The sequence below is a fragment of the Cryptomeria japonica genome, chromosome 5 (assembly GCF_030272615.1).
Source record: "Cryptomeria japonica chromosome 5, Sugi_1.0, whole genome shotgun sequence".
Classification (NCBI taxonomy): domain Eukaryota; kingdom Viridiplantae; phylum Streptophyta; class Pinopsida; order Cupressales; family Cupressaceae; genus Cryptomeria; species Cryptomeria japonica.
The window spans coordinates 292375229-292399830 of NC_081409.1; the positions used below are offsets into that span (position 1 = coordinate 292375229).

The 24602-nt window shown below is 35.3% G+C and overlaps 1 protein-coding gene across 1 annotated transcript in view; it reads right to left on the minus strand.

Annotated features, from left to right (window-relative positions):
• Positions 1–20635, minus strand: part of LOC131045789 (serine/threonine-protein phosphatase BSL3) — a 65801-nt gene extending 45166 nt beyond the window's left edge. Inside the window, exons 1-6 of the mRNA XM_057979433.2 lie at positions 19618–20635; positions 11424–11484; positions 10813–10891; positions 10623–10702; positions 10440–10534; positions 10193–10292 (exon numbers count right to left, since the gene is read on the minus strand). Coding sequence (XP_057835416.2) covers positions 10193–10292; positions 10440–10534; positions 10623–10702; positions 10813–10891; positions 11424–11484; positions 19618–20032 — 830 coding nt within the window. The 5' untranslated portion in view covers positions 20033–20635. The remainder of the gene's footprint in view (positions 1–10192; positions 10293–10439; positions 10535–10622; positions 10703–10812; positions 10892–11423; positions 11485–19617) is intronic.
• Positions 20636–24602: the final 3967 nt, after the last annotated feature.

Sequence of the window (24602 nt, forward strand, 5' to 3'; positions counted from 1 at the left end):
AAATAGATGCGTATATATATATGTGTGTGTGTGTGTGTGCCGATATGTGCATATAAATGCATATACGTATACATAGCCACATAAATAGAAATACATTAAGACATATACATCATGCATATTCGAGCATGGACAAATTGGAAACAAACACATATATATAGGAATATAGATATACTTGCCCATATATATATATGTCTCGATGTAGTATATAAAAATGATGAAACACAGCGAAAAATCATCATAATAATACTGCACAATTGTCAGAGCAATCATACACTAGCAATGCCAGGCGTAAAACGAATCAATAATCATCACTCCCGCAGTCATATAGCAGGACATTTGGGGAAGGGAATATGTCAGAATTATCTACAAGCAATGATACAACATAGTGAATGACAGAGAGGTAAACTTCATGTGACTTGCTTGAAACAACCAAGGTCACTAATTATAGTACCAGATCCTCCACCGGTTGCCATAACTAGTATAAATACACATAAGCACTCAACACTAAACTCTGCCAAAAATGGATTCTAGTATTTGTCTCTGCATTGAGAAGCGGGAAATGTCCTTCAAAGGAAAAATTTCTAATAAGAGATGGTCGGTCATCCTGAAAACGGAGGATGATTTGGTTATACATGCGACCAAAAGGATTCTGGGTGACGAGATAATCCTTTCAGAACATAGACAAAGAGTCAACAGTAGCATCCCAACAGAGTTTGCAGCGATTTAACTTACAATGGGAGAAGAAAAAGCAATAACAGTTACATTATGCAGGTTGATTTTCAAAGAGGAATACTTGGATAACCTGGAATTGGCGATAAAATGTGTGGATGGGAATCTGCAAACACCATACCCGGAAGATTACTCCAAAGTGGCGAAAGTCATTGATAAGGGGGAGGTGCTCAACGTAGAATTCAAAAGGCCCATCCTTAGTAATAAGGACTAGAGTCTCTGCAACCAAAGACAAACCGAGATCGCCAGAAGCATTGCATTCCTTAAGCAATGGCTGGGAGTGGTCAAAGAACCGAAAGGAGAATGGTGGGTGAGTTACATGGTCGAAGAAGGATGGACACCGTTCCAGGCAGAGAATCCCACTGAAGCACAAGCCTCTAGTATGGAAATCATAGATGACACGGAAGAAGATTAAGTTCCAGTTATATAGTTCTTTTTTGATATAATTATTATAATGAATCTTAAGCATAGACAGATAGGATCGATAGTTATATCAAGACACATAGTGAACTGTTTATTTATGTGACATAACATGCATAGTGAAGGGTAAGGTATTCATTGTATGACAATATCAAATGATAGTTAAACTATACTTAGATGAGACAGAAATCGTGATTACCATAATAAGATACTAAAGTTCAGACTAGAGAGGTTGTGGTAGTATCAATCCTTTGCTGACCAGTGCTTTCATTTCTGAGAAGTATTGTAGACTGGGTAATCTTTCAAAGTAGGAACAACAATCTCTGATGTTGACCAATTTCGAAAGAAACCTAGTCTAGAATAACAACAGGGGAGAGGGTACTGAAATAGTATTGGCTTTATTCTTCTTTTGAAACTAACAGTTAACATAGTGGTTTTGCAGAAGAAAGTATTGAAAATTTGTTTTGCAGGAGAAGGTTTTCAAATTTGTTTTGCAAGATAAGTAGAGGGTGACTATGATGACAAAAGGGAACTGGGAAAGCTGGACAAAAATACACCATCCCATGCCAAGCACATATTCTCTATATGAAGGGCTTTTTTTTATAAGCCTGATTGTAGAACCTATAAAAGGTCATTTGTAATTTAAAGGTTGCTAGTTTAACTGGACCGATGGTCCCGGGCAAGGCTGGAGGTATTCTCCTCTCCACTCTTTCCTACCGGCGCCGCATTGAGCGGAGATTGTAACATTTTCTATCAATAAAATACGGCTTAGGCCTTTTTACTGAAAATATAAATATATATATATATATAAAATTGAATTTGAGACACTTTGTAATATAAAACCAGGTTTATACCTCTTGGAAAAAAACAAAGCATTCACCCAATATTCTAAAAATCCCATAATACTGTCACAAGTGAAATAATGTCTCATCATATTTACGTTCTTTACATTCAGAAAGAAAAGACATCAAAAAAATCACCAATATTTAAATTTTTACAAGAAGAGCCATAATGCTTGACCAACACAAATTGGCACTTTGAGTAACTTTGATAGATTTTCACAAGCAAACTGTTAAGCCATCTTCATGGATCTCTTAGACTATAACTCATTTTACAGCCTGCCAATCACCACAGATTTCTGCCCCATTCACATTACCAATGTTCCCAAAATGCTTTGATGCTTGATAAACACACATGACACAAACTTCAAGCTCCTCGGTAGGATTGGGAAGCTTATTACTATTCCAAATGAAATGTTGTTATGGTTTACAGTCACAAAATTAATTCTGTTTTGAATTATGTAATATCAGGTCAATGTTAGAACACTTCTGCAGATGTTCATCAAAGATGGTGAATCCAATTGCTCTATTTTTAGAACATTCAGGTTTGAAATTTTTTTAAATCCGTGATAATCTCCAGCAAAGGAGGACTTTAAAAAACTTCCAACAGGAAAATAGCATACAAGTTATACATGGACATAAATATATCATAAGAATATGACAAGATGTACATCCACTACATTGCATGAAATATCTCAAAATCCCTCCCAAGAAAGTAATTCTTGCACCCTTCCTGTTTCCTCCTGAGGTTGTTCCTTGATTCCTTGGTGCATTGTTTCCTCTTGCTGCAATGATGAACATAGTGATGTTTTTGCTATTCCTGTTTCCTCCTGAGGAGGTTCCTTGATTCCCCGTATTGTGATAAAAGGACGATCATGTTGTCTAGTTTCAGGGAATGCAATACCCCGTCTAAGACAGGACACAAAGTTAATTAATTTTGAAAATAAATATGACAAGTTGTACATTATTAATTTTGATCTCAACACAAAGTTAATCACAATTTTGAAAATAAATTTATTGTTTACTTGCAAAATAATCACTTCTTTAAATGTTTTATGAATAATTTATAATATAGTGCACAAAGGATAGTCATAAATAACCCTTACAAAAGCAAAATTTACTCATTTTATGAATGCAATTCACATTACAAAAAATTTAAAAACTGCTGTCATATTTAACATTTTTTTTGTAAATGACTTGAAACCAATCATAAATTGCCCTTACAAATATATCATTTGAACAGCATCATTAAGGATAATCATTAGTTAGTCGTATGGCCTACCATGTAAAATCAGCCATGACAAACGTCAAGATAATGTGCCTGATCATGGATTTAATCCTAGCTAAAATTGTCATTGTTGAGACATGGACCAGCTAGGACTCGAACCTAGGACCTTCCATACACTGCTGGAGTGCTCTACCACTGAGCTACTGGCCCCTCTTGGACCAGCCCATCGTTGGTCCGGGGGTGGCTTATTTCCACCAACATCCCCCCTTAAGCCACACCTCTCGTGTGCTTGGGGCTCCTAGTCTGGACTTGGCTCTAATACCATGTTGAGACATGGACCAGCTAGGACTCGAACCTAGGACCTTCCATACGCTGCTGGAGTGCTCTACCACTGAGCTACTGGCCCCTCTTGGACCAGCCCATCGTCGGTCCGGGTGTGTGTCTTATTTCCACCAACAGTCATGACACTTCAAAAACCACAGGCCAGCCAGCCATAAAACAAAAAAAACACTTTTTTAAACATTTTTAAAAACAAACAGTGAGGGCACTTAACATCTTTTGCCTCATCTCACATACACAAATAAAACAACATTAGCTGCAATTTTTGTTTTTTGAAAGAGAAAAACCTATACCAACAAGAGAGAAAGGGCTGCATGGAAAATATTTATCTGTCAAATGTGAGTGAATATTTTAATTTTTCTAAGATTTTTACGTTTTTTTGTTTTTTGTTTAGTTTTCAAAAAATATTAAACCTCTTAAGTCTTAAACATAATACAAAGGTTATAAAGCTGATTTTTTTTAGTTGTTGGGTTGTACATTATAAATTTTTTGTGTTGTTATATTCATACAAAATAGCTAGTAGTTCTAGTTCAGTTGCCCCACATGCAATGACCTCATTACAATTTAATGCAATGTCACCTCTTTGACAACATACGACCATTATTGAACAGATTCCTAACGGTGGGGGATATTGTTAGCATTGTAGCCAATGTGGAAATAAAAAAATTGTAAAGCAACAAATAATGGAATATATTAAAGAACAAAAAGATGCCTACATGGTAAGTAATAGATCAAAGGAAAGTAGACATCCTCTTTCCAAGAAGGATTGCAAAAGCCTCCTAGTGACTTATCACAACCAACTAGCCCACATCGTTTCATGCCACCATCTTCTCAAGAAGAGGATAACCTTTCTTTCACATAAAAGCAGCCCACTAGAAAAGGCCTTCAAGAATGAGGCAAAAGAGATTGCAAATGAGAGCATTGCTTGTTGTATTTATGGCAATGGGCTTCTTCTCAATCTTGTTAGATCACCATATTAGCAAGATATAGTGACCGTAATTATCGATGCACCTGCTTATTACATTAGTCCTAGCTATGAAAAGGTGTGCACCACCTTACTGGCCAGTGAGAAAACTTTTGTACAGGCATCATTGAGAGCAGCCAAGGATACATAAGCTTGAATCAAGTGTGTCCGTCATTTCTAATGGATAGAAAGATTGCAAAAATAGAGCACTAATCAATGCAATTGCAGTGTCCCTTAAAGGGGCGATGTTTTTTAAGGCAATAGATTGTGAAAGGCAAGTGAAAGATGCAACTTTCATTGCCAATATCCTCATACAATCCATTGTAATTAAGAGCCCTTAAAAAAGTTACCCAAATCATAACAAACAATGCTAAAAATTGTAGGGTGGCTGGTTTTATAGTGGAGGGTACATATGGGCATATTTTTTAGACACCATGTGTTCTCCAGTCACTCAACTTGATATTGTTAAAGATTAGCACAAAGATAGAGTGGGTCAAAAAAACTTACACAAAGCCTACGAAGATTAAAATATTTGTTGACCTTCTCCAACTTGGAGTTGTTTGAGGTAATTTAAATTTTATTTTTTAGTATTTTCTAAACATGTCATGTCATCTACCTTCTAATATATTAATTTGTTTTTATTTTTTACACCATGTTAGATTGCCAAAACTCGATTTGCGACACACCCAATCATCTTTAGATGACTTGTGAGATGTGAGTACGGTCATCAACACTCTTTGGAGTGTATAGAGCCAACAAAAAACAAAGAGAGCTCGTATATTCAAGCCATTGGTTCGTGATGAAGAGTGGTGGGCTCATGAGGACTATATGTGTAACATCAAAAATTACATACCCTTGCTATTTCACATTGTATTTTGCATTCACTTTGGTGTGTTAATTTTTATTCTCCATATACCACTAAGTTAGCACTATTTTTATGTTAGGAAAGCAGAGTGTGCAAAACGCCTCCCAAATGTTAATTTTAGAGGAGAAAAGCAATAATGTGTTTCAATTCAAATTACACCAATTAAGATACTCAACACAAAATAAAACAGAGCAACATGAAAAAACACAATCACAAAAATGTACACTAGATTTCACGTGGGAAAACCCTTACGGGTGAAAAACCCACACACCAAAGCAACTATCTCTTGTATTACAATGATGAACAATTTACATACAAGTTACAAATACATGCTCTGATCCAGTCTCAATTCAGGCAGCATTCCAAAAGATTAACTTCACAATCGGTTTCAAGATTCCATAGTTACAAAATCACCAATCAATTCCTCAACTTCTTTTACAATGACAAGAGCAAGTCTCTCATCACACAAGTTTGCAACCTTCTACAACCCAACATCAACATCTCCAACTGTCTTTCAAACATTAAAACGTCTTTGTGCAAAAACGGTTCGTTTCAATTACTAAATGTCGAACTTCCTCAGATTGTCAATAACACGATCGTGTTATTCATCGTCAAATCAACTTCCTCTAAGTCGTTCCAGTTTCTACAAATCATCCGCAAACAGCTCAGCAAGTCGATATTCACATTCGGTTCTGGTCCCCACCTCAATCGCTTTCAGCTCAGTTTATTGGCGAAGTCACTTTGACACTATGCCAGTTAGCCTCACTTTGACACTATGCCAATTAGCCCACACTACCACTCAGGAACCATTGTTCATCACACGAGGTAATAGGAATAATCTTCTCTTTGTCCTTTGTCCTTATCTCGCATGCTCTCTTAATGAGCTCTTAAAGTTACGCAGGATAACAGGGAAGACAACTTCCTTGCTTTCTCTTATCCTGCAACAACACTATTTGACTGATGTTTATCGTACGAGCTAACGGGAAGAACCTTCCCTATGCACTTGTCTTTACCCCGCACTCCACCTTCGTTCGTTGGACAACCCATGCCGTGTAGCGAGAAAGACACACACCACCCCTCTTCAATTATCCCGCATGCTTCCTTATCGGGCTCTTAAAGCCATGCGGGGTAACGGTAAAGACTAAAGTTGTCCACCATCTGTTATCCTGCAATCCCTCTTGCTTGACCATTAGAGTCGCGCGGGATAGCAAGGGAAAGACTAAGTCTCCTACCTTTCGTTATCTCGTGACCCTTATTGAATGCTCCTTGTCGAGCTGCGGGGTAAAACGAGAAAGGCTAAGTTTCCTTTCCTCGCTATCCCGCAACGCTTTGCACTTTTCGCTTCTACTAGCAAGTGTATAACATGAAGGTTGTCAAACTACTTTGTCAATAACACGAAGGTTATTCTATTGCCTTTGACCAATAACACAAAAGTTATTAACACTGAACTGCTGATTGAGAAACCAAAAGCCCTCTGTTCGAGATTTCAACCAATAAGTTTGAGACACCCATTCTCAACATTTTATATAACTTTTTGAATCCTCATGTCAAACTTATTATTGAGCCTTTGTTTGGTCCAAATTGTCTGGATGCTAGCACTGTGTGGAGATTTATGCAACATTCTAGTATTTTGCAACAATTCATGTCTCCAATAACAGTTTTGAGAATTTTATTCTCCTCTACCAAGTTCAGTTTGCAAAATGTGATTGCCCTAAGCAAATTCTGAGTGTCTACCCTTTCTCTTGGCTCCTCTTTGACCCCATTTGGATGACTATTCTCTAAATCTCTCAATTTTAAGTTTCTCTCAAACTCGCATCACTCTAGCAAGCTACCAACAAAACAACAGCTATCTCCATTGTTGAATTCTTGAAGCTCTTACCAATTTACTTGCATGTGAAACCTCTCATTCATCTATTGCATTTGTTGAGATTTGGAAGCATTTCCTGAAAGCCAGTGTTGTTCATCTTCATTTCTCTCGGTATTGGAAGTGACTTTGTTCTTGTATAAACTTGCTCCAACCTCTACTTTTTCTTTTTCTTTTTCTTTTTTTTTTTAAGTTCTTCCATTGTTGTTTTCTATGTGTTAACAACTTTGGTGTCTTGGACTGTTTTTATTGCATTGTTGTATTGCATCTTGTATAGCATGGCTTTGCTCATTCCCCTTTCCAGAAAATACAAAAAGTAAGTTGTTATGAAGTTTGGATGACCAAAATCGAGATTTGACTAAAGCAAATCCCCAAATAGCCACAACAACTTTTTAATTTCTTGAGTTGCAGATTGCATTGTAAAGAAAGTTCTCAATTCACAATTTACTTGATGATAGTTTCTTCATCTTCTCCATCTAGTTGTTATTCTATTAATTTCCTCATGTGGTTTAGTTTATTGTAATATTTTCCTGCTTCAAATACTAGTCATTTTGTTGTCTTCTCCTACATCATTTTGATTTTCGTACAGGTATCATTTTTTTGGACAAAACAAGAATTTTTTATTTTCCATCCATATAAGATGACAATGCAACACACTATTGTCCATGACTCCACACAAAAGGCTCGTGTCCTTGGCAAAGAGCTACAAATTTTGGTTTCAAGTTCCTCTATCTCTGCATTTTCTATTTTTGTACTTAAATGTGATTTTCATTTCTTAATTTTCTATAATTGAAAAAGTTCCATTCTTTGAGTGCTTTAGTGCATTTTATAAACACATTTTTTTTAAAACAGCAACACTTTTAAAGAGGATTGATTAGCATAATTTGTACAATAGATTAGGGTAAAACAAAAAAACCTTAGCTAATTAACTCGAGCGTAGTGATTTGAAATCACTCTCAAAGAAAGCTAGTCTTTCTTTAGTAGAGTCAAATTTATTTCACTACAGTATGTTTTGAGTTTCATTGAACTCATCATCAACATGCTTAGGTATACAACTACAGATCATCAATGTTTGGGTAAACATATGATGGCATGAACTCCACATGTGAAAAAATAAGGACCATAATATAAGCCAAGGAGCATGACTTCACAAAAGCATTTTTCAATAGAGAGCAGAAAATCATTGTTGAGTGTTTGAACAAGATGACGACACCCTTGCATCTCCTAACATTTGCTTTGTCTCCAAAATATTATAGCTCAGCAATATACTTTCTTTCAAAATAGGATGACATCATATAGGGATGAAGAATTGCAACTAGCTACAAGACTACATTCAAAAGAATAATCCAACATGTAGATATATAAAGTGTTGTCTTGAATGTGTTTTGGTCATTTCATATCTTCAAAGAATCAGGAAGTTTCTGCTCTTCAAGATAAGTACAAAAAAGATGCTCATGAATGATGGTACATACATGGCCAATGCTCTATATACTTGCAGACTCTTGCAAAAAAAATTCTCTCCCATGTATGCATCTTTTTATTAATTGACTTTATCAATTTCCATTTGCTGCTATGTATTATAATTTATAATTTATGTTTTGGAATTGTAAATGTTGTATGCAAATTCAACAAGTTGCAAGTTCTTCTTCAGCTGGACGAAATTGGAGTACATAATCCTTTTCCACTCAATTAAGCACAACCAATTGGGTAACAAGGAATGGAATCTAACTCCCAAGTATGTCAATCTAGACACTACAATTGCAACGCTTGCCGAAGTCTCTATAGATAAGGCAGTTATTGCATAAGCATGATTATGAAAATTATTGAATATTGACTGTAATTATCATTTTGTACTAACATTTAACAAATTATTGATTATCATTTGTGAATTTAGGAGTATTTTCATTCTTGCAAATCATGAGGTATTTAATATTTTGTTTATCAGAAATTATGAGTATTACTGTTTTTATAATTTTACAACTGAATACCTAAGTTGTCGGTCCTAATACTGGGGTAGGGATGGTGCATGACAATTTTACAACTGAACAAAAGATCATCAATAGTTGGGAGTTATGGAAATTTCATATCCCAAAGGTGATAAAAATCAACCACAATATCAAGTAGTTGCACATTAACTAACATAGACATTGGAAGTGGGTACAGATCAAGGGAATCACTGTACTCACACCTCATCCTAGCCTTTCAGTGCTACTAGATTATATATGTAACGTGAATAGCTCTATCCCTCCTCCAACAAAGAAGGTGCAAATAATAGTGAACATCTATGGAACGGTGCTTATGCAATGTCTTGAATCTTGAATAATTTTGGAAAATTTGAAGGAGATGCTATTTATGGCTTCATAAGCATCCTACATTATGGACAGGTCAGCTTGACAGCTCCAAGAAGATCAAATGCAACAAGTTGGTGTTCCAAAAATGGATCAATGATAGCCATAGTGACAGTCACGCCATAAATTTGCTCAGAAAATGATCAGTAACAAGGGGATTTGACATTTCTAATAGAATTTCCAAAATTTATTTTTTATTTCCTGCTCGTTACTTTTTACTAACAATTATCCATTCGCCAGCAACTTCTCGTAGCTTCTTCAAATTTTTCAAAGGGTATGATATCTCTGAAATGGGTTCAGATGTTTTGGGAGTTATCTCTAAAGTCGATTCAAAACAAGATTCACAAGATTGAATCCAAAGAGTTCCAAATTCCCCTGCTAAAATAAAAATTTGAATTTGATCAAAAGAATCAAACCACCTCTCAAGTGTGCTGTAACATTAAGTATTTAAAATTTTACTAGATACTGACTGCAAAACAACTTGCATATGATTCATGACATATATCCTCTTCTTAACAAAGCTAAGTATTATTCTGGCCAATTATTGGTAGACCAAAAACACAGTGAAAATTATTAGGCTCTGCCATTTAACTCACATGCATGGAGGTGGGCCATCCCCTTCTGGCTCTAGTTTCCGCCATTCATAAGGTTTAGCTGCTGTATCCAAGGCCCAAACATCTGCCAAAGGTCTTTTACCTGGAGAAAAGTCAAATATAAGCATTTGCAGCAATCCAATGTGAGATAGAGATATGAAAAATTAAACACCAAAAGTAACATAGGTTACAATGTTCATTATAGTTAGAATCATAACAACATAATCAAAAGCAAAAAAAGGAGGCTTACCATCATTTCCACCGATTGCCAAGAGAAATCTCTGCCCTACGAGAGCCATCACGTGACCATATCGAGGTCCAGGACCAGGTCCCTGAACAACTACCCTGCAAAAACACAAAAAAGAATCAGCAACAACGCAAGAAACACTCCACAAAAACCATATGTTCGCATATATTCTAGGTAAAATCAAACCTGTGCCAACGTGGCCGTTGTTGTGTTAAATCGAGAACATGCAGATCTTCTGTTGACAGACCAGCAGGTCCAATGCCACCCTGCATAGAATATTGCCAAGCACAAGCCAGCTTTGTGTGAGTGAGTAGATAAAATTATTTTCAGAGCCAATGTGGGTATGACAGAACCATGACATCAACACCATTTATACCTGAATTACAACCATTGTACCCACAGCAGTTGCAACATGTGCTGCCCGAGGGGATGGTGGATCTCCTACAGGAGTAAGCCTGCATATAGTGTTGTCAATTACTTCAAGCAATATTAAGATTGCATCATGTAATTTCATATTCCTAACCAAGAATATTAAGATTGCATCCTATAATTTCATATTTATAAGTTATAACAAGCAGAACTCAAGAAAAAAAATATTTAAATGGTTATGGTAATTGTAAGATCTCTTGTATTTTATAAATTCTCATTAGTTTAAAGTTTAAACTCCAATTTTAGTTCAATTTTGAGAAATAAAAATAAACAAAAAGAGTTTGTAGGGTTAACTTCTGGCATGTTTGATCTCATTAAGGATAACATATACTTTGGAGAGAATCATCACAGAACAAACTTCTCTAGAAGCGCAGACTAAATGTAATAATGTGTTATCTAACACCTTGCCTAATATTACTGGTTTTATGAATGACAAGCAGAAAAGAATCCAGGGAACTTAATTATTGAAGGGACAAGATAAACAATCGCAAACTTGTGAAGAACAGAACCAATACATGTAATGCAAATTCAGAAGTATATATTAAGTATATCATTTACCTTGTCCATTTATTTGTCAATACATCATAACAGTGCACTTCAGCAGTAGCTCCCGCAAGTCCTGCAATTTTAGTAGACAAATGGAGGCATAAGAGATGCTACTATAGTTCTGAAACACGTTTTGAGTTTTGAGTTTGTAGTTAGCAAATCACATTCCAGTTTATTTAAAACTTTCTAAATATTATAACTTTGTAAATTTTTACTCTTAATAAGAAGAGTGTCTTAACATGAATTTCAACAGTGAGTTACATTACACTCAAGCTTCTATATTGAAATATTGTCTCTATGTGATTACCAGTCATTGGAATTAACATTAATTTATAGTTCCTAAGTTGGACACTTTCCAGACTGAAAAAAGGAAAAAATCCGCATACTTTTGGATCCCTGTTAACAGTTAGGGTGTAATAATTAGAGCTGACTACATAGCCTTAATGCTACCACTAGTAGCACTTACTGCCAACATATTACTGCTACCACTAGTAGCACAAACATATTCATGATTCCTTTCTGCATATGTAAGAAAATTATCAATCAAGAAATTCTGAAATACAAGAACTCTTCAACTTAAATCAGGTGTTGATTTTGTAAGACTGCATATGCAGTGATTACAATTACTGCTGTATTTGCTTAGCTATGGACTACCAGTAAGTTGAAGCACTTATCACTGCAATAATGCAGGTGCAAAACTTTGTAGGAATGCTCCCATATGACAATGTTGTTGTTACGTGTAATTCACTAATTTGTAGATGAAGTTACTAGGCCCCCTCAAACTCTAAAATTGAAGCAGTTAAAAATCTGTAACACTTATCCAACTGAACTGATGCAAAATCTTTCCGAATTGGGAAAGGGGCTGGACAGCAAAAGAACCCTAGGCAATAGATTTACTAAAATCACCATTCCTTCCCCAGGTGCAAATTTTCTTTGCATGTCCTCTTGCCTTTTGATTATTCAACAATAGATATCATGAGTTAAAGAGTTATAGAGAGATCATTAACTTTCATCTTGCTGATAAATCATGGACTATGATCTGAAATGTCAATGTAAACAAAACTAACACAGGTTTTCCATAAGCTTTTCCTTAAGATGGATAATATTCAACAAGGTGATGAGTATTAAACTATACACCCATATGGTGAAAAATCCCATAAAAACAAACTAAATTACTAAAGTCCCCATCACTGCCCAATGTCCCCATTATTATATGTTTCTACATATTTGGTTATTTAAAATTCACAAAGGATATTAATGAGAGTTAATATAATAGCTAGGCTATGATTGTATATAATGGGTGAATGTTTCTGGATTGGCACCAATCAAACTTTTTCAGAGCACCAGTTCCCACAATCTTCATGGGTAGATGTCAGCAACTTCTATTGGGAAGAAAAATATTCAGCTACAAGAAGATTAACATTTACTTTTCTATCTACAAATACTTTCCCTCCAGCTCAAGCATTACTTCCTAGTAGGAAGAGTTTAAAAACATTCCTTGCCTACATAGCACTAAAAGGAAGCTCTAACGAAAATAGTCCATCTATTTCTCTGGATAAGATTTCAAATTTTAATGAGCAAGCAGTACAAGGACAGTAATGAGAGCACCTGATCTCTGTTCTTAAAGGCCTCAGCACCCCATTCTGATGAGAGCCTACCCCTCTTGTGGGGCATCTTAAACAGAGGTCAAAAAGTCATTCCCACAAAGCCATTGCACCAATTTGGGCTCCCATGAGAGTGTTGGCAGTGCATCCTACATCATCCAAGACACACTGAATCTCATCTCATTTTACTCAAATACTTTTACCAGTCATCACAAGGAATTAACTTCTCTTTTAGCAATATCAAATATTTCTATGAACACTTGTTATAAAAATGTTCAACGCATTCCTATTTGAAGAATTTAATCCTCTAGCTGTAGTTACACCACTGATATTTTAATGAGAGCTCTTAACAATATATCCGACTGCTCAAAAAAATTCCAGATCAATTGAGGTTTCACAAGATTTCAGCATTAACCCAACTCTGCATATGTCTATACACAACTCTAATGAAACTTCACTCTGGGGAAGTAAAGCATTGCAAAATCGGAAATCCTCTGTGTAGATTCAAAGAGCTAGACCTTAAAATGCAGAGGAGCAGGCTGCAAGCAGTGGTATAGGAAAAATGAATAGCCCAACTCACTACGCGGTTAAGCTTGAGATAAGTTCTTAGAAAACTTGCCTGGAAAGATCTGGAATTGCACAATTACAATATTACAGGCAGAACCTCCTTGAGAAGAGCTAAATATGGAATATAAATGATTCAGGAGTGGCAGCTAATATAAAGGAATTGCTCCCATATTCTGGTAATACTGAAATAAGATGCATCACTCATTCCTTGGCCAAATCATGGTTACTGAAAGGTTCATCACAAGAAATGGCTTCTCCTTCTGCATTTTGATTGTGATTAAAAAAATGAAGCATATAATAACAATTCAATACAATGCTGTCACTACTTCTTGTTACAAGTGTGGTTGCCATTGCACCAAAAGATCGACCTGTTAATGCCCGATACAACCACTAGACTTATAGAATCCACAGGAGGCGGTTAAGACATGTCACAAACCCGAGCACTGGGCTGCACAGCACAAGGAGACCAAGGGGTGCACACCTTGCAACAATCCCCCCCAGCGCAAGCGAGGGGTTTGAACCTATGACCAAGCTCTGATACCACTTGTTACAAGTGTGGTTGCCGTTGCACCAAAAGATCGACCTGTCAATGCCCGATACAACCACTGGACTTATAGAATCCACAAGAGGCGGTTAAGCCATGTCACAAACCCGAGCGCTACGCTGCACAGCACAAAGAGACCAAGGGCGCACACCTTGCAACACTTCTGATTATGAAATTGTTACAACAGGCCCATCTGATTGTTTTAGTGAGGTCCGATAGGGAATGGACTGCCTCAGGAGCCCAAGACTCCAGCCTTCAAATTCAAGGAATGGTGAAGAGTGAAATGATGGAGCTGCTCGAGAAGAAAATCAACTAAACTATGTGAGAAATATTAGATATCCAGCTGAGTACTTATACATTGAATTTTTTGAATCAAATGTACTTTATATATTCTAGAAATTTGGTTTAATTTTTCTCATCTTTCCATGGTTTTATGGCAAATAATGACCAAAATGCTGTATAAGATCTACTCTGCACATTATATGCAGCAGCAATAGGCTGTCCTAGGTAAAAGTAATTTATAACTATTCCTATGTCATCTTTACAGTCCACATCTAGATTCAAAAAGTCATAAATTGAATTGTTCTGGACTGCCACGCACTATCATTTAATTATTGAAATATATAAATCATTTTCTTAGTGAGCAGCCCCCCCATAGATTGCCCCATTTTGCTTCAACATAAAACAATTGTAATTATTCATCACTAAAAATTTAATCATTTTTTTTCTTTTTGGATACTTTCCCCCATTGATCTATTTGGGATCTTTGAACCAAAAATGAGGAAATATCAGAGGGAACATAACTCTAAATTCTCAGAATGAAGAATCTAGCTGTGTTACTTGCAGAAGCAATAGTTATCAATGATTCAGACGCAATAGGAACGAATGATGAATAGCATTTAAAGAATAAAGCCGGGATAGATTACAAAACTGGAACAGCAAACTTTACAAATGCATCTATGCAAATGGCATAATCTAGAGCAAGATGTAATGTCATCTATCTTCCACTAACTACACCTTGACGATATTTATACCGCATAAACAATGTCACAGAGCCGCAAAGGCTAAAGATTCAAAGAACCATTATTGATAATGAAATAGTAACATCTTACTCTTCATCTCCTGAGAGTTAAGCTGAGCCATGCTAAAATGTAACACCATATATTGGCTTCTAGTTCTGGCCCTTCAAGGACAAGGGCAGCAACACCATTACCACTTAGAATATCATGTGTTTTGGATGAAGATTAGCAGTTTGGTCTATAGATGTTTGGATCTCTAACAAAGCTGATGATAGGTAAACTTTTCTGTGCAATTGGATGATACCATGTCTGATCTGCCCCATATTGACTTGCACTACTGAAAATGTGTGTGCAATATGATAGGGATGGATTGATGATCTTGAAAGTACACAGACCTCTGGAAGTGGTTCAGCAGTACCACAAAGCATAAAACATGACTCGGCAACATTGCAGACCATGAAGGTTGACTTTCCCTTGGACAAAGCATAAAGCATAAAACTTGTGTTTGATCATTTCACTTGGATCGCCTTTCCCTTTCATAATCTTAGTATGATTGGTTTTACCAACCATGAAATCACTAGCAAAAGTCATGATTTCCAAAACAGGTAGACCAAATTTTTTAAAAAGCGTCAACTCAATTTCTCTCCATAACACTCATCCCAATTTGTTCAACTGCCAGTATCATGTTTGTCGAGAGTTCCCCAAAATCTATTCCATATTTGTCTAAATATCATAGAGCTTCATTGTGAAACATTCAACTCTATTCCACAGAGTTAATTGTTTCTAATACAGCTCAACATACCAATGTAATATCCATTTGACACTGTTGTCCCAAGCCAATTCATATTCCATCAAATATGAAATGGCTTGGAATGGTCACGAGAAAACACAAAAGTTGTCCATTTTTGTCTGTGTTCTGCAGCATAGTAGAAAAAATGTTTCCTGAAAATACCTCAGCAAACCAAAAGAATATGATTGTTTTAACTAATTTGGAAAAATCGTGTTACAGTAAAAGTAAGGGAAAAAATACTGCATAAATGAGAAAGACCCAGAAATGCATTTTTTTAATCAAAAAAATGAGTTTTTGCAAAATTCAATCGCAATTTTTCGGTCAAAAATACATCATAAAACAATTTGACAATCGATTGCCAATATTGGTATTAGAACCAACTGGCGACTAATTGAAATAAATCACATTATTTTAAGATTTCTGCAACTATGTTCCGTAGAAATGCTTTTAATCCATATGCCACCAGATAATAGTACCTAATTTTTATGCCTTCCAATAGCATAAAAAGAGACAAATGATATTTTTGAAATCAATCTCCACTCCATGCCTCTCAGTACTGTTTGCCCAAAATAATCCATGTTCCCTTAACTTACTAACAGAATAATTTTAAGGTCTTACACAAAATCTAATCTAAATTTATATGATTTTTGGGAAATGTATTGTGAAACAAACTCCCAATATCTCTGCTTATTGCTTGCCCAAAATCAGCTAAATTTTCTTAAAACGTTTGACATTCACATCAAGCACCCAGAAACTCTGTTCGTCCTTGTCTAATAATTGGCATGATGCATTGTGATGCACACTCTCAATGACTCTTTGCAATGTTTTGCCCCAAATCAACTAAGTATTAATAAGATATTGACAAAGATAGGTGAAGGATTTCTAAATGTTTCTATATCTATAAAAAGTTTCCCAACTACTTTTGTTTAAAAACAATGTCACTTTCCACCTTTTTATTTGTCTTTCCCTTCTTTTTTCATGGATGCTTATCAATTATACCTTTTCATGATTTTGGTAGCATTTACATTACCATCAGTGAAAATAACATCCTCTACTCAACATGTGTCCCGTTTCAAAAATAGGTGGATACAGCTTTGGGGGCTTATCTAAATACTTCACTCCATGCCTCTGTGTATAGAATGCCCTAAATCAGATGTGATTCCATGAATATCACCAGCTCTATTCCACAGTAGTCATCATTCTGGAGAATAACGAACATAGTTTATAAAGACGGACTGCAAATAATTCACCCACATACCCTTCAGGCAACTGCTGGATATCATCTGGGAATATAGGAACCCACTTCCGGGTCTTCAGTAGCCATGATTTAAACTTACATGAGCGAATATATGTGCAATCATATTTGAGACATGGAGCTCAGCAGCTCAAAATCAAAAAGAATAAAAAAATTGCTTGCCCCATCACAGCTAATTGTTATTAAATATTGGCAAAGAAAGTCAAGCTTTCGCACAAAATCTGCTCATGTTTGCCTAAATTGGTAAAAATGCATTGTGATGCAGATGTTATTGGATATTACTATCTAGATCCCATAACTTTCCATCTTATAAGAATATTTTTCATCCTTAATCTCCACTCAATGCCTCTGTGTATTGGTTGCACCAAATAAGATAAGCTTTAATAATTGACAGTTTAAGTCAAAAGTTCAAGTGAAATCTTCTTGTAAGAGTTTTCAAGCTCGGTCTCCACTCAATGCCTTGTGTATTGAATCATTGACTACCCCAATAAGCTAAGCTGTCATAAATATTGACAGATTGTTCAGTGGTTCCCACAAAATCTGTCCAAACAACGGTACTTTGTCAAAAAAATACATTTCAATGAAGCTTTTACTAGAAACTCATTTACAATTTTTATGTCTTTCCACATCATAAATAGGGATCAATTTCCAAACAAGACACATCATTATGACTGTACAAATGCACTGCCATGCAGATTTTATTAGGTATTCCCATCTAAACTCCAACCCTTATAATTTTACAAGAAGGGTTTTCAAGCTTGGTCTCCTCTCAATACCTGTGTGTATTACTTTCCCCAAATAAACTAAGCTTACATAAATGGTATACAGGGTATATGTACAAACTAGTCTATTTTTGAAGAAAATGTATTTTGATGCAGATTCTACAAGAATTTTTCCGATAATTTCTATACCTTTCCATCATTTGAACAAGAATAGAATTCCAAACAATATACATCAATTAGACCAAGCCTTTCAAATTAACCAAAATCGACCCTCATACATATGAATGCATAAATCAAGGAGATTAGATCAAGAACACCCTGATTCGAGCATTCTCACAAAACCCGTATATATTTGTCTAAATACAGTAGAAGTGCCTCATAATGCAGATTTGTTATAATTTTGGCAATATCCCAAATTTTCTTAAAACTATAGAAAAGTTTCATAATTGTTTTTATTTGAAAATTTCCGACTTCCCCAACCTGCCCAGCCTCCCTCTTTCCTTCATCCCAAGAAACTATTTTGAATCCTTTCAACTAATGCCTTTAATGATATTGGTTGCATTGGTTTTGCCAACAGTGAATCTGTAACATCTGTTCAACAAATGCTGTCCTTCTTAAAATAATTTGAGAGTTGGGTCAACGCTTGTAACCTTTATCTACCCCCATTACGTCTGTTTATGGTTGATCCTATATCAGCTGATTCTCCAGAGAATGTTCACACTTCACTAAGATCAATGCATCTGTGTATAGCTTGTCTTAAATGAGATAATTCACTATTAAACATTGACAGATAGGCCAAACCCTATTCCACACAGATTATCATTATAAAGATAACTAAACAAGTATTGAGATCGGTCTCCACTTCAATCCTTTGAATATCATGTGTTATGTCATCTGATCTTCTATTTAAATCTGTTTAACTGTGTCTATATCCTGTAAATATTCATTTTGATTTAGATTTTACTTGAAATCATCCCTAATTTCTATACCTTCCTATTGTACAAGAAAGAAATAAGGGTTTTCAGGTTTAAATCCACTCAATGCTACTGTTATTGTTTGGCATAGATCAGCTAAGTTTCCATTAACTATTGAAAGAACAAGTCAGGATTTTATATAAAATCTGTCCAGATTGGTCTAATTGTGGTAGAATTGCATTTTAATGCAAAATTAACTCAATATTCACCTCGAACTCTACATATTCATGTCATCTAGGGGGAAAAAATTCCAGCCAGAGTACATTGCTATTTTGATAAAGCCTGACTAAATTCAATGAAACCAAAATAAGGTATACCAGGGCATTTCTGTAGAGTGCTTTTTTGCTAATTGGCTAAATTTTCACGATTTTCAATCACAAATTCCCAAGAAGTTCTTATGTAATATATCCATGATGATATTGCGCTCACCAAAATATAATTTTCTCAAAAAATCCTATGTTTTACTCAGAATTAGCCTACAATACACATGTTTCTTACTATGTGCATTTCAAAGACTCACCCGCGGTTGTATATTTTCCAAAAAAACAAAAAGGATTTCTCAACAAAACCTATATTTTTCCTTAGAATTAGCTTACAACTCATGCATTTTATATTTCTTGAGTTGGACAGACTTGCCTGCTATTTTCTGCGTGTAAAAGAATTTCCCTTCCCTAAATTTTTCCCTGAATGCATAAATCAAGATGGTGAGAATGATGGTCAGAGAAACATACTGATTCCAGCATTCCCACCAGACGAAGGCGGTCCGACTGCAGCAGAATTTCCCTCCAGAGCAGTGGCACCTCCAAACAAAATCAACCTAGGGCCAATATAACCAGGCTGCCCCTCATCTCCCACAGCAGCAACGGCTGTCAATGTGTGCCCACACCTGGGACCTGGCCCGTCATCCTCTTTCTCCATTATTGCACTAACCACCTTGTAAGTTGGAGCAGGCCTGGGTCCACCATTAATGACTGATCCCTGGTGCTGATGATTCTGCTGCTGATTCTGCTGCTGAACGGCCATTGCCTGCTCTTCGCCATACGGATTTGATTCCCCCTGCTGTTGATTACTACTGTCTGCATTCTCCTGTGCGTTTTGTGTCTGTTCCTGTTCAGATTCAGGCCCCATCCCTGAATCCACCTCCATAGCAATAGCCTTAAACAATTTCTACTCTGAATTCTTTGCCAAACAGAATTCCTTTCGATCCAAAAACCGCAAAGAGAGCTTAACCTGTTGAGCATTGTTCATTCAGTCCCTTGCCGCCCATGAATTAACTACCGCCTTCGAAACCCTTGCCCAAAACCCTGCCAAGCTCACAGAAAACCTAACCGATCGCCGAAACTAAATTCCGATGCATACCCAGTTCTCGGACAGCTCGTAAGTCCATGCCCTCATTGCTGAATCCTCAGATCGCGGGCACATCAAAATGCCCTCGCTAACCCTCAGATCGACAGCCAAACAAAAGAAAACAAATTTTGTTTGCTCAATTAAGGCCCTAGATTCGAACCCACTACCTCGTCGAATTAAAGGTTTAAAAAATAATAGTAATCTCCTTCAAGCCTGAAAAGACGTCAAAAACCTTCTCTTCTTCTTGTTCTCGAGGATGACGAATCAATTTTACTGGCAAACAATAAAAAAAATTCAAAACCAGAGTTAACAGCACAATAGCCAAACTGATTACTGCGGTTCAATTTAACTCCAATTTGCTAACCCGCGCACTACTTCTTCCAAGTTTTTTAAAATTAATTTTCTAGCGACCTCCTCAGAACTCTCTGTTGTCCTCACCACACTTACCTTTTTTTAATAATATTCGAATATTTTAATGTTCTAAATAGAAGGAAGGTTATAAATTGTGCCCTCATCATAATTGACTTCAAATATGTCAACTCTTGCATATCAATGTTTAGGGAGGGAATTTTTGTTGCCCTTGTCCAAAGAAAGAGAAAGTCTTCAGTATAATTTATTTCGTTATAATTTTTTACCACAATTTGGGGTCATTTTTGTGAGAGCTATTCATTTTAGTAATCATAGTTTATATAGATGATGTTTGTGATCATTTTTGTGAGCGCTATTCATTTTAGTCAACATAGTTTATATAGCAGATGTTTGTGGTCATTTTTGTGAGAGCTATGTATTTTAGTCAAAATAGTTTATTTAGATGATATTATTTCTATGAGAGTTATTCATTTAGTCAATATAGTCTATTTAGATGATTTTTTTTTTTTGTTAAAGTATTTTAGTGTTTTTTTTTTGTTTTCTTGTGGCAGGTTGGTATTGGGTACAACTAATTAATCTTTTTATTTCTTTTATTTTTAACATCAAAATTGAAGGATATTCATTTCAGCATTCATCCATTTAGAGCGTTAGGTCTTCCCATTCATCAAACTTAATAATGGTGGACTTTGTTTTAGTCATTCAATGTCATTGATAGATCAAGGACCACTTGGCTAGACAATTGAGTTTATCTCTTGATAATGAGAATAAGTTAGACACTTTTTTAAATTGATTAGTGATATTTTTTAGTGTGTTTTTTCTAACTTTGATAATAACTGTATGAGTTTAGTTTTGGTAAAATTAATAATGAATAGAGTTTATGGAGGAAATATCGAGCAAAAATAAGTGAATTTTGCAAGCAATGGCTAGAGTCGACCTAGGGTTTTTTAGTAAAAGGAGATTTGTGTCGATGTTGGAGCCATTGCGGAAAAGGACTTCAAGGAATTGGAGCGCACAGTCATCATAGGATTAATCTTGGGCAAGAAGCTCAACATGCATGAGATCCACGAATAGGTCACTCAATATTGGGTTGGTGCAAAGAAAGATTCTTCCCTACCAAATGGTTTCTTTGCAAAAGACTTCAATAATGAAGATGGTAGGGATTGAATTTTGGAGGATTTTTTATCTTAGAACATCAAGGGTGCACATATATATTCAAAAATTGGTGGTTAATTTCAATTTGAAAGGTATGAGGCCAACAAAGGATCTGATATGGATTTGGTTATATAACTTACCACTAGAGTACTAGTTGGGTGATTGCCACCTTGGTTAAAAAAATTATATAATTGCAAAGCATGTTTAATGTGAAATCATTATTCACCACCCCACTTGACTTGTTACAACATTACTCAAGTTTTGGTTGGCTTGACTAGGTGGACTTAACCACTATGACGTGTTATCACTACATTTTGTCAATTAATAACAATGGATTACACAAGAATTGAATGAATGTAATTCACATTTTGGTCAATTTATGGTTTCCAACTTTAATATATTTCAATGTAAAATTATGTACTATCAGGCTAAGTTGAAGTTACAACTTTTAGATTGTCAAGGTCTCGCTTCTCTTCCCTGGCTAGGTTTACTACCCAACCCTCTAGGTGGAGACTCTACCTTAGAATGCATAAGGCTTCTCGAGAGATACCACTCTCTATATGACTCGTATTAAACAATCTCACTATTTAGTAATGAGTGCAAGTGTGCGCTTCTTAACACATCACATGTGTACATGTATGTGCATCCCTTGCACGTACATGCATATATGCATGTGTCCTTTCCATAACATTACGCTTTCACACTTTCACTTAATCCCCGTGTACTCTCAAATGACTATTATCAGTTGGTTTAAAGTATACCCAAGAAATTATAATGTGTTATCAAATGACTATGGCTCATTGAGATACATATAGCCTTGAACTATTGACTTATTAGATTTAATTACGATGAATTATTTATACAAAATAGAGGTTATTTGCTTTCTTATAATCTTAGATTGACCACATAAGGGTCTCAAAGAGTATGATAACCAACAATAATGTTGATCATGACTTATCTATTGCTCAATATAAAAGGAAAGTATTTAATGTAAATCTTTATATTTGAGATTATCATGGTTTATGAATGGTTGCCACTGTTAACTTGCAAACCAAAGGAATGATACAACATATTAATTGCTTAAGAAAAATAGAGACTATGTCTCTTTTTATTTATTTCTCGAGTTGTTTGATCATAATGACTCTTTGAAAGATCAAATTTACTTCTAAATGCGTGAGATTCTATTAATTACTTTATGATATGCAAGCTCATCTATCTAGGCAGTCTATATGACTAGTTGCAAATGTTTCCAACAATATATTAAAATGCAAGTAGTAATATTACTACAAATTGATGCATAACTTATGCTAAAATTGCATATGATAGGTCGACAAAGCATAGTATGAAAGGTAATGATTCATGCATGTTATTAGCTTGACAATGACATGAAATATATGTCAACCCTTCTTGACTAAGAGCCTGTAATGTCCTTTGCCAAATAAAATATCAAATTTGAAATAAATTCTTAAAATATTTCTTTATTTAAATTCGAGAGTTATTGGGAACATACAAACTAGTTAATTGTAGATTAATTTATTCTCACCCGAACTTCAAAGATCTTAATTTAGTGATATGAAATGAAATTGTGCAAATTCTTAGCAAGGAATATCATAAAATTTAATACCATTATCTTATGCAAATATTCTATTTCATTTGCTTCAATCTTATTACAAATTAGAGAGGAAACTGGTTCCAAAACACATTGTTAGCTTAACCAGTTTTCAAGGAAACTTAACAAACTTCTCCATAAAGATTTGTTTGACAAATATTTACAAAATAAAACTAAATTAAAGAAAACCCATGGTCTCTAAGCTACCATAAACTTTTGTAGGACATACAAAATCAACACTGAAGAAATCCTTAACAAATTGGCACAATGATAACCTCTAAAATAAGGTTATTTCATGGGAATCCTTGACTCTCATCTTAGATCACGGGGTAATTCTTTGGCTCTCATTCTTAGATCACCTAGAAACCTTCAAACTCTCGTTATATAGTCTCCTTCTCCACTAGTTTATCAACCACTAAAGAAACAAACAAAAGCTTTGATAAAATATGCAACATGAATAATAAGAAATGAAGCTAAAATCGTGTATAAATTAGAACACATTTAAAATCCATGTTTGGGTATCAAAATCCCACTCCCAATAAAATTAAACTTTCCTTCTATTCTCCAAACTTCTACAATTTTCAAAGAAAATTCCATTTCTCAAAACCTCTACGACTTCCAACAAAGTTTCTATTTCTCAAAATTGCCAAAAAACCATTAGTTTCCAAAAAGACAAGTCGAGTGAAGTTTCCCAAATGCCCATGAAAAATGAGGGAAATATTTAAATTTAAATATATTTTCTATTTGAATATTATTAAAATCTTAACAAAATTACCAAATTTATTATTATTTCTCAAACTGTCAATAGATCTTGATTTGTTATTTTGGGATTGCTCGCTATTTTTAGTAAGTTACTATTTTAGAAAATTTTGAAAAGGGGTCATGACAAATCTTCCATTCCCAAAATTGCTTGTCCTCAAGCAACTGCAACAATGATGCTCTAAAATCTCGATGCGCAAAATAACCAAACACTGCATATTGCTTTACAAGGTGCGATCTTGTACTTGTAAATTGTCGCACCTTCCTCTCAAACATCCTAATAATTCCTTGAAGAGTGCACTTGTGCTCTATGATTTTGTTGAGGTGAATTTTAATGTGAAACTTTTTAATCCATATTACCCGATGTTTAATAGCATTCCTTTCATCTTTTGCAATCAATAACTTGCTCTTTTCAACTCCTTTCCAAAATTGAGTATGTGCACTATCACCGAGAAAGCTTAAACCAAAGCTCTTGTAGGA